Source organism: Zingiber officinale, chromosome 7B, assembly GCF_018446385.1.
Source record: "Zingiber officinale cultivar Zhangliang chromosome 7B, Zo_v1.1, whole genome shotgun sequence".
NCBI classification, from domain to species: domain Eukaryota; kingdom Viridiplantae; phylum Streptophyta; class Magnoliopsida; order Zingiberales; family Zingiberaceae; genus Zingiber; species Zingiber officinale.
Genome location: NC_055999.1, coordinates 71999086 through 72015763, shown reverse-complemented (window position 1 = coordinate 72015763; position 16678 = coordinate 71999086). Strand labels below are relative to the sequence as shown.

Here is a 16678-nt window from a genome sequence, read left to right as displayed (position 1 = left end):
CATACACAGAAAGCCTTAAGAATCTCGAGCCTGACCAACCTTTCATCCGGTCTTGCGAACATAAAGAGTTTTAGAAGGCTTAAGTGCCTAGAGCTCGGTCGGCTTTTCATCCGGCTAGACTCCTTTGAACCCGACCAACCATTTATTGATCATATTATTTCTTTAGTTTTAGAGTAAAGTCCTAGAGTCCTTATATCTGACCAGGTTTGTTACCGGTCAGCCTTATCCAAGCGTCCTACTTTAGAACCATACGGGTAGGACCCAAGAACTTTGAGGCTAGGCGATCAACAGAATGAAGTGCAGAAGGCTCCTCTATCCTGATTTTGACCGCCACTTTAGCTTGATTTTGATTACAACATCATCTTCTGGATCTGCTCATTATAACACGTATCACTTCCCATGATAACCGGTGGAAAAATTCCATAGAACCGAACTGATCACCCTAGGAGCTGGGTGTTGGTGCAGCAAGGACGGTAAGAAGAGTGAATTGCCTGTAAAATAAAATAAACCTTTCTCAATCTTTCAACTCTAATTAGTAGAACAATTATACTAAATTAAATTAATAACTAAAAAGAAGAGACAAAGAAATTACTTGATAACAACGTAGGTGGTTGTTAATCCAAAGTAAAAGAAAGCACTAAAAATCTCTTTCGTTGAAGGTGAAGAAGCCTCTTACACTCGTTGAATGCTCAAAAAGTTGTTAGGAAATGAATACAAGAGTTGATGATTATTTCCTAGGTCCATGGGTCTTTTTATAACCCCTGAAAAGAGTTATCCACGGCTTAAAGGCGCCTTCCATCGAATAGAGTTTATCCGCCGAGGATAAAACTTTATCCTCAGCTAACGACTAGCGAAGACGCCTTCAAAGGCTCGAAGGCTCCTTTGTACTGTTCATCAAAGGTGCCTTCCACAAGGCAACTCAGCTCAAAGTTGATCTCTTCGCGTAGTTCTTCGCGTAGGTGATTCGTCGGCTAACCGGAGTTGAGTTCACCCGAACCCAACTCCGACCTTCTCCTCGAGCAACCTACCTCCTCGGTTTCTCGTCCCTCAGACTGTTGCGTGTGTTCTTCTCGTCCGCCGGTGTACTCTTCCTCAACATCTTGTCCTTCGGATGCACCGAACCCGTCGACTCCCTTCCCGTGTCATCCTTCTCTCTAGTTGTGTCTTCCACTCGACTTCTTGTGTTCCTAAGCTCCTGCATACTTAGACACAAAGATCAAACATAATACGACCTAACTAAACTTAGTTGAACACATCAAAACTACCCCGAGGTACTAACAATCTCCCCCTTTTTGATGTGCATCAACCCAAGTTCAAGTTAGGATTAAAAATGCAATGAAATAATATAGTAAGGCAATGAATTAAACAAGTTAATTGCAAAATAAATACTAGGATAAAAATTATGGGAATTATCCTAACTTCCCCTTAACTTTTACTTATTTCTCCCCTTTTGATTACGTAAAAAAATCAACCCTTAATCCCCCTTAACTTTTACTTATTTCTCCCCCTTTGATTACATAAAACAATCAAGAAAAATTTGGAAAAAAAAATAAAGTATACTATTAGAAAAATTTTAAGAACTTTTCAAAAGATACATTGTAACGATTACCAGTAAGCTAATATATTTTAGAAATAATTTTAAAAAATATTTGTAATGATAATGAATATAATGTTTCATCATAGAAAAATAAATTCACAGAAAATAGCTTTAGCATGAACAAAAAATTTCAAAAATGTTTCTTCTAACAGATAATTTTATGTTTTATCACAGAAAAAAGATTTTTAAAATTTAAATATGTGAAATAATTTTAAATTTCAAAATATGATTTTCAAAAAAAAATAACTCAATAGAAAAAATTGAAAAAAAAATATTTTTCTAATTGACAATTTCTATCCTAATAATTAAAAAATTAAAGTTTAATCTAAAAAAGATTTTGAAACCCAATATAGGTTCCTGCCTATTGGATTTATTAAAAATTTTGAAGGTACATAGTTTCTAGGGATTTTCCTAATTTGTCCTTGATAATTTCTTATGTACCAATTAATTCTACCATTATTTTTTAATGCTGATTTTCGAAAGATATTCGAATTCAAATATGCATTGTCATTTTCTAGTTTTTCTATTTGTTTTTCGATTTTTCATTTTCTATTTTTAGATTGTCAAACATATCTAAAGGGCAAGACTTTTCTAAGTTTAATTTTAACCTAGCATTATCTTTTTTTAATTGTACTATGTTCTTTGAAAGTATTTTAATAAATTGGAAATACTAATTGGGAGAAAGTACATGTACCTCACTTACCTCGCGTTCTAATGCTCCCCTTTCATCGTAGCTTTCTTTTGATAATCCTCCCCTTTCATCGATGTTCATCTCTGAGCTGCTTTCATCTTCTCCTTGGTGGTTTGTCATTAGAGTTAGTCCAGCATAAGCTTCGATCTCGAACTTGGAGGATGACGATTCATCCCATGTAGTTTTCAAGATCTTGCGCTTCGATCTTGTTGGTCTTTTGCCCTTATCTTGCTCCTTCTTCTTTAGTTCAAGACAGTCGTCTTTGATGTGCCCTTCTCCTTGATAGTTGTAGCATCCTACCTTCCTTTTGCTCTGAGAATGTTTCTTAGCCTGCGTTTTATTAAATTTGTTAGATTTAATAAATTTGCTAAATTTTCTTACCATTAGGGTTGCATCGTCTTCAACGATTGACGCTTCAGAGTCTGGATCGTCCGTTTTTGCCTTTAGGACGATATTTTGTCTGGGCTCATTTGATTCTGCACATCTAGATTCGTGAAGTTCTAAAGTAGAAAATAAACTTTCTAATGGGCTTACCTCTAGATCTTTAGAAATATAATAGGAGTTGATAATTGAGGACCATTTGGGTATCCTTGGAAAAGCATTTAGTGTACCTTAGAGAATCTCAATTTGTTACCTTTTTTCTAAGATTCGTGAGTCTGATGATCAACTCCAATTTAGTGTGCAGTTGCGCTACTGATTCTCCTTCATTTAGCCAGAAGTTCGTCAGTTAATTCTGGAGAAGATCTCTTCTCGGGAGCTTTGCTTCAGAGTTTTCTTCATGTAGCTCCAAGAACTTCTCCCAAAGTTTCTTTGTTGATTCGTAATCTCCAATCCGATTGACTTCCTGGGGTGGAAGTACGCTGAGCAGGTAGAATTCGGCTCGTCGCTACGAAGTCTGCTTGCTTCTTCTTGATCCATTGGTATTCTTCTTTTTTATTTCCTTGTAAGTCTTTAAGAGTTATAAAATCATATTTTATAATTAAGAGAATCTCAAGTCCGTTTTAAAGAATACCTCCATCCGACGTTTCCATTGTACAAAATCTCCTTCAAACTTCTACGGATAGATGCTCGGTCTGGTCATCATCTTGGTGCTTCAATAGGCGGTTAGTCCTTCTGAGTCATTATGGCTTTGATACCAATTGTTGGTGCAATGGAGGCTGACAAGAGGGGGTGAATTGCCTTTAAAATAAAATAAACCTTTCTCTATCTTTCAACTCTAATTAGTAGAACAATTATACTAAATTAAATTAATAACTAAAAAGAATAGGCAAATAAATTACTTGGTTACAACCTATGTGGTTGTTAATTCAAGGTAAAAGAAGCACTAAAAATCTCATTCATTGAAGGCAGAGAAGCCTCTTACACTCGTTGAATGCTCAGAAAGTTGCTAGAAAATGAATACAAGAGTTGATGATTATTTCCTAGGTCCAGGAGTTTTTTTACAGCCCTTGGAAAGAGTTATCCACAGCTTGAAGGCCCCTTCAAAGAGGTCCAAGGCGCCTTCCATCGGATAGAGTTTATCCGCCAAGGATAAAATTTTTTCCTCAACTAACGACTAACAAAGGCACCTTCGTAATGTTCATCGAAGGCACCTTCAAACCATGGAAGGCGCCTTCCACAAGGTAACTCAGCTTAAAGCTGATCTCTTCGCATAGTTCTTCGTGTAGGTGATTCTCCAGCTAATCGGAGTTGAGCTCACCCGAACCAGCTCCGACCTTTTCCTTGAGCAGCCTTCCTCCTCGGCTTCTCGTCCCTTAGACCGCCACGCGCGTCTTTCTCATCTGACGGTATACTCTTCTGCAATATCTCATCCTTCGAATGCACCGAGCCCGTCGACTCCCTTCCTATGTCATCCTTCTCGCTAGTTACGTCTTCCACTCGACTTCTTGTGTTTCTAAGCTCCTGCACACTTAAACACAAGGATCAAATATAATAAAATCTAACTAAATTTAATTAACCATATTAAAACTACCCAAAGTACTAACATTGGATTTATCATTTTTCAATCAAATCTAAGACAGTGGCAGCCAGGGATTGCTGGCAACTAGGGGATTTTAATTTAGTATATAATATAATATAATATAATATAATTAATAAAATACAAAATTTTATAATTATAAAGTGTTATAAAATAACTATCTTATACTTGTTGGCTCTTCAATTTGTTTGTTAACTGTTGTATGATATAATGTCACTATTAATAATGTATTTTTCTCTACCTATATTTTAAAGTTATATTCCTCCGATTATCACCCATTATATTTTGCATTTGTGCATTCTATCTTTCAAAATTCTAATGGCAGAAAACATGCACTCTTTGTAATACTCATAGTTGTAAGTAGAATTAATGTCAATATCAAAAATTTATAAACCAATACACTATATATACTTTTTCTTGGACATACTAACTTCTTTAAAGCATCATTTAAAAATTTTCAATCCTTAAAATACTATGTTAGAATGCATATATCTATAAATATTTCTTGGACATACTAACTTCTTTAAAGCATCATTTAAAAATTTTCAATCCTTAAAATACTATGTTAGAATATATATATATATATATATAAAAGTTTTAAGTTGATCATTAAATACGAGGACATCAAATTTTGAAAAATCTTATAGATAAAATTCAACTAATTATAGCAATTTTTTATGGCAAAAATCAAAAATAAATTTTGTAGACACAAACAAAGTACACAAAGATGCAATTCCATATCTAATAGCGAAGTTTACATGAGCCCTGTGGAAAGATCAGAAAAGATATAAACAAAAATTATTAGTTCCAACTAAGTGGCCACACTGAACCGACTGTATTGTATTTCATTTCTAATAATTTATCGTATTCCATATTTTTGTTTTGAAATTAGAAGAATCGAGATTAGATGCTTATCATGAATAAATATGAAATTTAATACCATCAAAATTGTTCAAATTTTTGTCTGAGAATCCTCTAGAAATCGTGAGCTAAGCTAGAGTATTATACAATACAATAATATATAGTATAGTGCCAAATATATAATTTTTTAAAATTTATTTTTACTTGGGCCCAGTCTCCCCACCAAGATGAGCTCCGCCACTGGTTTGCAGCCGCGAGAGAGAAGACAGATTGTATTTTTTTTAAAAAAAATTATTCATTATAAAATGAAGTGGGTTTTTTTTTTAAAAAAATATCTGCTCAAAATTGATAAAATGAATTTTTATTCTTTTCCTCGTCGAGTGGTCTCATTCGAATCTCTAATAGCGACACCATGAAGTCGCTTGCAGCCGCACGAGAGGCAGCTCAAGACCGTGAGAAAAATAGCTAGCAACCGCGAGAGAAGCAACTCGATGTTATTAGAAACTAAGTTAATCGGCATGGTTCTACTTTTATGAATAATTAAACATCAATTGTTAGGTGAATCTAAAGGTTATTGGGTTCAAATCTTGAATCATTGAATTTTTTATATAATAATAATTGCCCAATAAAATAAAATTATAAATTATAAATTTAAATTACTTGCAAAATTTAATATTTAATAAGATAAAAACGAGATTATTACTTGAGTCAAATGGATACTAGTAAGGCGTTCCATATAAAATTATGAACATTTGTTTGATTTAAGAAGTAAAAACATTGTCCAGAGGTTTAAAAACAAAGGATAAATGTTCATGATGAGACCATGCCGATCTCAGTAAAAAGTTCAATTCCTTAGCCATCAGAAGAGTAGATAAAAAAACTTCAAGTGTTTATGAACTCATACACCAAATCCATTCAAACAATGGAATAAAAAAATGAAGGAATGAGAATTTAAAAAGGAGGGGGAAAAAGTGGAGTTGTAAGAACAGATTCAGATATACAAGATAATGTTTCGGGTTAAGTTTACATCATTTTTTTTTTTTTTGTTTACTAAAGGGAAAGTTACTTGTTTCCTTGCCATGGCAGTAGTCCTTCGCCGAATTAGTGCGACTGAAGCTATGTATCATGGATATATTGCTGTACTGAACTCCATTGTGGAAACAACTATCATTTATGAATAACTTCAGCTGTCATTCCTCATCATGGTTACGAACTCCTCATAATTGATTCTCCCATCCTGTATGAGGGGAAAAAAAGAAGTTTATTTATTAATATTATCATATGTTCGACTGAAAATAATCATAGATTGTAAATTTATTCTTTGTTTTTTTTTGTTAATTCACAGCAATACATGATTTCAGATCAATTAGGTTCAGCAGAAATTATGTTCACTAACCTACTATATCAATTTTGCACTCCAAAGTAAGCCATACAAACTTCATTCTCCTTAAATGTGCAATTCTTGCTATTAGCAATTTTCAATAAAAAAATATTTTGAATCACACACAGGTATGCTCCGAGTGACCTCATGGTGTCGCTGTATGGCGTCGAGTTCAAATTCACTGTAACTTTGTCCAGAAGAATCAAACCTGATGGAACCAAAATTTGATTCTCTCTGCAGAGGTTTTGTTCACAAACTCAGTACTCAGATTTAGCCATTTATGTTAAATCAGAAACTATGTAAAGCTTAATCACTGTGAGGATTTTAAATTAATTTCCTAATATTCTGTGCAAAAGTCATATTATTTGTGTTTGGACTCAAAAAACTTTATGTTTTAAATTCCATATGACAAACTGGAGCTCTGAAAATTTGCACATCAAGTCGAGAGCAATAAAATTCCAAACGGAATAGCTTATCATACTTCCTTTAACGACTACTAGCAATTTTCAACTATTTTATCAAACATTAAGAATCAGACTTGCATATCTAGTCTAAATCCTAAAAAGCCACTTCTTTAACTAGAATAAGTTTCCTTTTGCAGATAATAATAATCCTACATTTGCATCACGCTTAAAACGAAAGCAATAATTTCAAGCAAACTAAAGCATACCAAGGTTTTTCTTCTGCATTAAATCAGAAACAACAAAATCTATCTTTACCAAAATTCACTAATGGAATGGACAGCTTACATGGTTAATATCAACTTCAGCAATTATCTCCTTAATTGTTTGTTGATCCCCCATGTTGTAATCCATGAGAGCTTGCTCCAGTTCCTCAATGGTGATGTATCTAGCGAAAAAATGGTATGTGAAATGGAGTGCAACACTTACTCTGGAAAAATGAGTGAGTTTGAAACATGAAAATGATAAGTTACCCGCTCTGGTCCTTGTCAAAATACTGGAACGCCTTGTACAGATGATCTTCTTTTTCCATTCGGTTCATATGCATTGTAGCGGTGATAAATTCCATATAATCAATAGACCCATTTCCATCCACATCTGCCTGTTGGAAACATCAAGTTGAAGATCAAATACTTCCATAATATGAGCGGAACAACCACACTTTCACTTCACATGCATAATAAAATATTTTCATTTTTCAGGTTGTACTGTCTGTGGCAGTGTTAAACCTATTGAGAACAATGTTTCAAAATTGGCCCACCATGTGGCCCTGTCACCCTGCTTGTTGTGGCTGTTCCAGCTGAACAGGCTTAAATACCTCTAATATGTCCATTAGTTCACTTGGACCACACTGGTCATCATTTCCTTAGTTGATTGGTTAAATTAAAGGGATGGTCCAGTTTTCGAAACATCAACTGAGCTTCATGTCAGGGAATGACAAACTTTTTTCAGCTAAAATTTTGACTTTCTATCCCTTAATTAGGTTTTGTATGATTCAAATACCAAGTGAAGTTCATATAGTATAATTTCGGAGTTGGAAACAAGAACTAAGCTTTTTTAAAAATTACTTATGGGTGTTCCATTTTCAAGGATGAACTTATGAATATGAAAAGCCTTGTAAAGATGACATACTGCTTCCATCAATTGCTGAACTTCAGATTCAGTAATCTTGATTCCCATGTTACCCAATCTGGGAATTCCAGCTCTCAGTTCTTCGACAGTCAATGTGCCACTGTTGTCAGTGTCCATTGATTTGAACATTTCCTTCAAACCGATAATTTCTTCCTCTGACAAGCTTTCAGCAATCACCTGGGCACAAGTATAACAGTGCAAACTTAAGCACCAAACATATGCCAGAGAAGTAAAATGGATCGAGATGTGTTGCTACCTTCAGGGCTACTTTTTTAAGCTTGTTCATGGCCCTGAACTGCTTCATTCTAGTCATAACTGTTAGGTCAAGTGGGCTATCAGGAGCTTCCCCATCTTCTCTTATCCATGGATGGGCTGCAGTAATATGGCAAAATGTCACACTAAGTGAATCTATAAATGATATAAAAGATTTCTGAACAGCATTAGGAAAAGACTTGCGATTAGAATGTTTATGAAAGAAAGTATTGAAGCTGAGCAGTAAGATCATCCAAAACAAAATGCTATTAGCTCAAACGTAAACTAGTTCATCAGGAAACACTACTTCATCACCAAATTTTTGCATGATGAAGGTAAGATTTCTACTTAACTATAGGATTTTGTAGCCTGAAAGATGATAATTTAATTGTTGATAATCTTACTGAGAATTTCAGCTGCTGTAAGTCGTTCTTTTGGGTTTGCTCTTAACATTTTCTTCACTAGATCTTTTGCACTGTCTGATATATTTGGCCAAGGATCGGATGAGAAATCCAAACGCCCACGTAGTATAGCAGAAAAAATGCCTTGGTCGTTATCTGAAGAGATAAGTGTAGCAATTCAGCTGAAAATTCACAAGTTTAGACAATGATTTTAAATTTAATTCAACTAATTTGATTAGTGTGCACCAGCCCAAAAAGGAGGAACGCCAGAAAGAAGAATGTAGACGATCACTCCAGCACTCCAAATATCAGCCTCTGGTCCATAATTCTTTCGCAATACCTCAGGAGCAATATAGTACGCACTACCAAGAACATCCTTGAATAATTCTCCTGCAGAAGCAAGTCATTCTTTGTTTGGAACCAATTCCCAAAAGAAAAGCAACTTATCGACAATTGAATATCAAGTCTTGCATTTAGGAGAAACAAGAAAAGTGAACAATCTTATTTAGTAGAATATGATATGTGTGGTAGTTGAAAACTTGATTTCATAACCCGTGCCACTAAAATATTAAATAACTCCAATACTAGGAATTTTCATTTACCATCTTGTATCTATGCCAGACATCCACACTCCAATTCTACATTAAACATCTCCATTGTCACATGTAACTTTTTTAGAAACGGCTATATTAGACACTTGCATCCAAATGTGTCAAAACCTCAGAGGTAAGTCTGAGTAACTAAACTATGACACAGAATCATTCCAAAATTTTACCACATAAGCATTAGCACAAATTTACAAATATAGAGCTAGTTAATCTATAGAACTTCTGCCTCTAATTGAAATATTTTGTACGATTTTAACAAAGAATGATGGAAAATCTTGAATGAGATCAAATTTCTTAACATAATTCATTCTTATTTCCAAACATTTTTGCTCAAACAGGGCACCAAAGAGAAACTCTTTTAATCCTTTTCTCTGGTAGCCAGATCTTCTGAAATTGAAACGTGAAATCAGAAGGATATCAAATTTTCTAGGGCTTGCCATAATATATATGAGGAGAAACGATATCCAATCACATTGTGATGCATTGATTTTGTTTTTCAGAAAAATACGATATCTTTTTCTGGTTCAATCACAGTTAATTAATTGATTAGGTTAAATACCGGGTTTGAAGAAGGTGGAGAGGCCGAAATCGGTGGCCTTAAGCGGCGAGTCCTCGTTGGTGTTGAGAAAGAGGAAGTTCTCAGGCTTGAGGTCGCGATGCATAACGCCCATCGAGTGGCAGCAGTGCACCACATTGACGATCTCACGGCATAGGGAGGCGGCTGCGCGTTCGGAGTAATGGCCGCGGGAAATGATGCGATCGAAGAGCTCTCCGCCCTCGCACAGCTCCATGACGAGGTAGACGGAGGAGCGGTCCTCGTAGGCGCCCTTGAGCTCGACGATGTTGCGGTGGCCTGTAAGGTGGTGCATGATCTGCACCTCCCGGCGGACGTCCTCGAGGTCATCGGCGTGCGTCAGCTTGCGGGTGGCGATCGACTTGCAGGCCAGCATCTCGCCCGTGGTCTTGTGGGTCACCAAGCTGGTGACGCCGAACTGGCCGTGCCCGAGCTCCCGGCCGAATGAGTAGGCGGAGTGGACGTCCTCCTTGGGGCGGCGTAGGACGCGGCCGATGCTGCCAGTGCTCCGGAGGTGGGAGCGGTTCTTGCCGCTGTCGGCGCGGCCGCGCCGGGAGGGGTTGTTGCCCATCGGCGGCCGGTGGTCGTCGCGGTTAGGTCGAGATCGGAAGGGACCACGTCAACGATGAGGGGAGCGACGAGTGGAATTCAACGACGGGAGGGAAGAAAGCGAGGGATTCACGCCCCGTTTAATGGTCCTCGCGCCTCGATTAAGACAAATACATAATTATATTCTTTTTGGGGGGTGTTTTTAAAATTTTAGAAAAAAAACTTAATTATCGTTGTAAAAGACTGCTACTTTCTTTAAAAATTATATTTTTTTATACTACAAATATTTTTATCCAAATATTATATAACAGTTATTTAAAATTATTATATATGCAATATTTTTTTATCAACTTAATTGAAATCTAAATCATCGCAAAATTTATAAAATTATTATAATAATTATTTAGTAACTGCTACAATAATTTTATTTACTATTATTTAATTATTATAATAATAATAATATTGTAATAGATAGTTGTCGTAGTAAAAAAAAAATGACTATAGGAGAAATGGTGTTGTTTCTCCCTGAAAGTCAAAATTAGATTGTGTTAGAATAAATTTATCATCCTTTAATTAATTTGACGAATTATAATACAATAGTTGTAGATAACTGTTACAATGGTAGCTAATTAATAATTACTATAATAATTTTATAAATTTTTTAATATTATTAAAGTGATTTTAATTAATTTTAATTTTTTTAAAACAAACTTGATAAAAAAAAATATTTAAAATTCTCTCTATATTTTGTTTTTGATAAAATCTAAACACAAACAATTTACACATTATAGAAATTAAAGTGCAAATATACTGTAATGACAATTCTTAACTACTATTGATCGGAAAATGTTCTCTCATTCCTCAGTTGCTCTGAACTTAAAATTTATCATAAATTTAATATTTTATATAAAAAATATATTTATTTTTTAAATTTAGATTTCATAATATTTTTTAAATTTAGAAAATAAAATTTACTCTTTAAATATTAAAATACTATTTAATTTGAGAGATTGAAAAGAAATATAAAAGGAATGGATTGAGCAATAAAAAGTAAAAAATTATATAGGGAAAGAAAAAATAATAAAAATAATAAAAAATAAAGATAATAAAAATTTTAGGATATATGATGTCTTTGTCTGAAAGTGGAGAAGATGGCAAGCTGAGGATGTACCTGGAAGTTTGACGAAGCGAAGACTTCACGTTATCCTACAACACAAAATTGTTAATGTCGGGCTGGGAAGAGGTTCATGGCGTGGCCCTCCGGCGCTAAGTCAATTTCCAGCGATGTAAAGAATAGTAAGAATGTTGTAGCAAAAGAGCGTATAAAATGAAAAAGTTGCGCATACTTCTTCCTATAGATGGAACCCCTTTTATAGTGTCGTTGTAGTGCCTACACTTGTATCTCAAAGTTGCACACGTTTCCTTAAGTGTCCTATGAAAAAACAAGTCAAAAAGTATCTCTGACACCTTTCTTTAAGTGAGCATGCATATCTCTAATCTAACAGTCTGGAAGTTTCTATCGTACGATTTGCTTGCGGAACATGCTCTGTTATTAGTGACACAAACCTCTAAAAGAGTACGAGGAGATATACGGGTGGATCCCGATGTAAGCCGACCAATGGCTGCTCGGCTGTGTTGCATAGAGCTCACTCCCTTTACTTAGCTTTCTCGTTGTCGGAGGGCTGCCTCTCATCTGGACGGACACGCCTCCCGTCAGCGGGGATGGCGGTCGGGCCAGGGATGTACTACCTGTTTGTCTCTTAACCTCAAGTTATTTGTTTGGCCTTGCATGTCTGCTTAGACATGCCATCCGCTCGGCTATAACTAGCCTACTCGGCTGACTTTGACTCTTTCCTTGACTTTGACTTCCCCGTCAGTCGGTCTTCCTTGCTTTGGCCTATCTTTGATGGGGCCCCTCTTTATCATCGTATCACAACTCTTCCCCTCAAGTCTAGTTAAAGAAAGTTGTAAGTCCGACTGACTAGACAGTTAGTGTGTTCTGAAACTCTTTCTTCCCGATCAGGTGTGCTAGGATTTAGAGTCGTCATTCGCCTGTGATGTTTACTACTCTAGAGTTTATAGCTATCACTCAACTGTAATCTTCAATACTCAAGGGTTTATAGTTGTCACTCAACTGTGATCTTCTTTGTTCAAGGGTTTATAGTCGTCGCTCGACTATAATACCGCTCGACGATATCATCACCAACACTTAGCTGTTTTTTGCCTTCCTTCTGATCTCTACTCCAACCGCTCAACCCACGTAGTACCTTTCAATTGGCATTGACATTAACCTAATTTCTCAAAAGTCATTCAAATTCTTAACCATTAATGCAAAGCATGCTGGACCAGGCTTTGTAATCATGCTCTATACTCCCTCATTAATGTCACTTGTAACCAAATGTCACGTGTCACCCTTACATATCATCGCATGCATGATGTGACAAGCGGCTATTTGGGTTTGATGTAACGACTACCTTTTTGAATTCAACAGTCACAATGAAACCTCGTTTTCCAAAGCCCTAAATCGGGCGGCTAGGGTCGATCACCCATAGGGTTTATAAACCCTTAACTTTGTCCTTAGCCTCTTTGCCTTCCTTGTCTTCGTCTTCCTCGTCTCCTTGCTCTTCTTTTTTTATTCATCACCGACAACCTCTCTTGTTCTAGTAAGTTCTTTCTTCTTTCTTCCTTTTGCTCTTTGATTTCCATCCTTTGTTCAATGGCAATTTCTCCTTCTCCACCTCCAGTCGTCCCTAGGCTATGGTATACCTCCATCGAGTTCAAATTCAACGACGACAAGGTCGATCAGATGAAGCTAACTTACCATTTCCCCGATGATTACCAAATCGTCATTCCCTCTACCTATGCTAGCCCTCATCTGCCTCCAGACGGGTTTCTTCCATTCTTCAAAGACCAATTTATGGTTGGCCTATGATTTCCCATCCATCTTTTTTTCTCAGAAGTCTGTAAATATTTTCATATCCTACTGCATCAGTTAATGTCTAATTCCTTTAGGTTACTGTGTGGAGTCGTAGTTTTATTCCGCCTGTATGGGATTCCCTTGGTACACTAAACATAATAAGAAAGCAACTAAAAATGTATTCCACTAACAATTCTCAATCATGCTTAGAAAATAGTGAAAGAAAATTACCTAGGATTGTCAAATTCCAAAGACCCAAGCATTCATGGAGATTCAATTCATACATTGAATAACAAACATGATAACTTCAATCCATAATAGATAAACTGAGAATAATAACAAATTAACTTCATAAGAAAAGTGATGGTGACTCTCCTCTCATGTACATGTAATAGTGGAGCTCACTCAAGCTATTCATGATTTATGCACTACCATATGCTTGCTTTGCTTCTAATCTCCACCACTATCATATACATAAGAATGCACAATAAAATAATAAAGGCTTATTTATGAGGTAAGAAAGCATAATCAAAGCAAATGATAATGGTAAGAAAAGAAATGAGGAAGATAAAGCAAAGTAATGTGGAAGACATAGACATAAAGGAATGCTATATAAATGAATACAAGAAAAGAATACTGCTCCAAAAATATTACATCCAAACTTCCAAGCTAGCTTCCCATAACCCTATAAATATGTGAACAACTTCTACTATAGCTTTTCAATAAAATACCACTCATGATATATAATAAAATTTAAATTTTGCTACAATAAAGATTTTTCACTCTCAAAAAATCCTACCACAAATGAGTATAAATTGGCACAATATGTCAAAAAATTTTACAAATCCAATAAACATGTAGACAACTTCTACTATAGTCTTTCAATAAAAATCACTCATGATATACAATGGAATCTAAATGTTACTACAATAAAGATTGTCACTTTCAAAAAGTTTTACCATATATGAATAAAAAATAGCACAACATGTCAAAGTATTTTTCCTTTTTTTTTTCTTTTTCTTTTTTTCCTTTTTTTTCATTTCTATTTTTTTTTTCTTTTTTTTTCCTTTTTCTTTTCCTTTTCTTTTTCATTCTCTGTTTTTTTTTTTCATTTTCTATTTTTTTAATTTTTTTAAAAACTCTTACAACATGTTGTGCCTTCCTTATACATCATCATCAATAGCTCAAATACAAAGATAATAGCATGACTCACCAATGGTGATTAACCATGGCTTACCTATGCTTCCCCTAAATTCTACTAAGTTATTCGTCTCCCCCACACTTAAATTTTTGTCCGTCTCGGGTAAAACACTCATCATGCAACATTAAAAAATATCCACATCCCAAAAGAAGAATAAAGGGAAATAAATGGAAAAGAGAAACAAATGATATAATGGATGATATGGAATTTATTCAAGAAACATGTGATAAAAAAAATGAATAAAAGCAAGTGAGATAACCTTCATAAAAATTATGCAATCCTATGATAATGTGGTCTCGAAAGAATTAAGCAAGTTCTAGAGTAGCATTTACCACAAGTGCATCACACATCAATAGGAATAATAGGCTTAAAAATCCTCATTAGGTATATCAAAATTATCATCTCAATCTATCAACATGAAATCCATCACCAAGTTGTAACTACATGCAATCCAAGAATCCAATCATGACAATAATTCACTAAACTCGACAATCAACTTTAACTAGATTTTACAATTTCTAAGATGATACAAAGAACGCATAGGGAATTTATTATGAAAACTGACAAGACAAACTAAAAATAAACTACCTAGCATAAGCAAACAAAGCAAAGAAATATATACAAGCAGAAAGAAAAAGAGAAAGTGAAATGGAACAGACTCCCATGAATTTCTAGCGGTCGAAGCCAATTCAGTTCCAGAAGCCAAGTTGGAAGTGGAATGAATGTATGTGAAGTGAGGAATGCTCCCTCCACTTTCGACTTCGTAAAAATTTTCTTCGGTAGCCGTAGATAATTCAGCTGGACTGTCCACTCCAAAAACTTGATTATTGCATAGAAAGTTAAGGTGTTCTTCAATTGGTAGAATGCATTTTTGTGTGATTGACTGCAAATGAAATACCTGAAGAAATCCTGTGCACTAAAAAGAAAAGGATGCATTTCCTGCACACATGCTGAGTGAAATGTAAGAAACAATATCAAAGTAACAGAGCATAAATCAAAAGATGTGTTACATTCTATAAAATCAGACCTAATTACCTCCATAGAATTTTCTAAGAATTCAGAAGAAGTATTGTCCTTACCCTCTTGAAAAGTACCTGGAGGCTCTAGAACATTGAATGTGACATCATCTTGGACAGATAAAAGATTTGCCTCTGGATCAGGTACAATCAATGGAAGTGATTCTTGAGTTATCCCTACATTTCCATCATCAAAAAGTAGAATAACAGGTTTAACTGGCTCAGCTGACTCGGGTGATAAAATTATCAAAGGAAGCGATTCTTGGGGCTTTGTCTCTACAACACAAGTCCCTACACTTCCTTCATTATCTCCTATACCTGCAACATCAAGAATATCTGGAACAACAATATCATCAACAACAACAATATCAGAATCAACTACAACATCACGATAAAAAAACTAGAAGAGTCATGTAGAGTAGCAAAATCAAAGTCAGGAATATCACACACTCTACAATCCGTCTCTTCAAGAATTGATGCAGTAGGTTGATCTAATATCAACTATAGCTGTGTCGATAAATGTGTTCTTTCTATTGGAGCAATCTAAGTACCCTAGGTTTTGATATTTGGGCAAAGGTTTAAGTTAAGTTTATTGTTGTATTTGATATGCATTGTGAGTGTGTGGGATATAAGTACAACAAGGAAAGTCTAAGTGTGATCTTGGCAAAGGAGGAAAGTCCAAGGATGAATCTTGGCGGTGTAAGTCTAAGCATGTAGTCTTGGCAACGTAAGTCCAAGTGTGACTTGAAAATGGATGAAGTCCCGAAGGTGAGGAGCCTCTTGGCAAAGGAAGACTCGACAATATGGATAAGGCCGAAGGAAACTCCAGAAGGCAAGACATGAAGGATGGGGAGACATCCGAGGGACGCGAGGCTGATGGAGGAGGCTAGAAGACTAGGTCTAGGTTGGTCGGGTGAGGACGAGTGATGAGTGATTGTACTCAGAGTAAAATCCTATGTGTTTAGGATTTACTGTAGTAGTACTGCAGCAATATTGTAGCGATATTCTAGCAGTACTATTGTGACACTGTAGCAGTACTATAGCGGCCGACTGGTATTGT

General features: G+C 35.5%; 1 protein-coding gene across 2 annotated transcripts; it reads right to left on the bottom strand.

The window, feature by feature from the left end:
• Positions 1-5979: 5979 nt before the first annotated feature.
• LOC122005997 (calcium-dependent protein kinase 1-like) lies at positions 5980-10640 on the bottom strand. 2 transcript variants are annotated; one of them, XM_042561291.1, is made up of 8 exons: positions 9921-10640; positions 9000-9143; positions 8757-8909; positions 8357-8472; positions 8101-8277; positions 7443-7570; positions 7258-7357; positions 5980-6364 (listed from the first exon to the last, which is right to left on the bottom strand). In XM_042561291.1, exons 1-8 carry the CDS (start codon positions 10504-10506, stop codon positions 6311-6313), a joined length of 1458 nt encoding a protein of 485 aa, XP_042417225.1. In that variant the 5' UTR covers positions 10507-10640; the 3' UTR covers positions 5980-6310. The 2 variants fall into 2 exon arrangements, with proteins under 2 accessions (XP_042417225.1, XP_042417224.1); XM_042561290.1 differs by lacking the exon at positions 5980-6364 and adding an exon at positions 6581-6742.
• Between the last annotated feature and the right edge of the window lie 6038 nt (positions 10641-16678).

Coding starts and splice junctions, on each gene's coding strand:
- LOC122005997 (XM_042561290.1), bottom strand. CDS start 10,506: ATGGGCAACAACCCCTCCCGGCGCGGCCGCGCCGACAGCGGCAAGAAC. Junction 8,473..8,756: donor TACAGCAGCTGAAATTCTCA/GTAAGATTATCA, acceptor ATATTACTGCAG/CCCATCCATGGATAAGAGAA. Junction 7,358..7,442: donor TTTGACAAGGACCAGAGCGG/GTAACTTATCAT, acceptor TTTTTTCGCTAG/ATACATCACCATTGAGGAAC.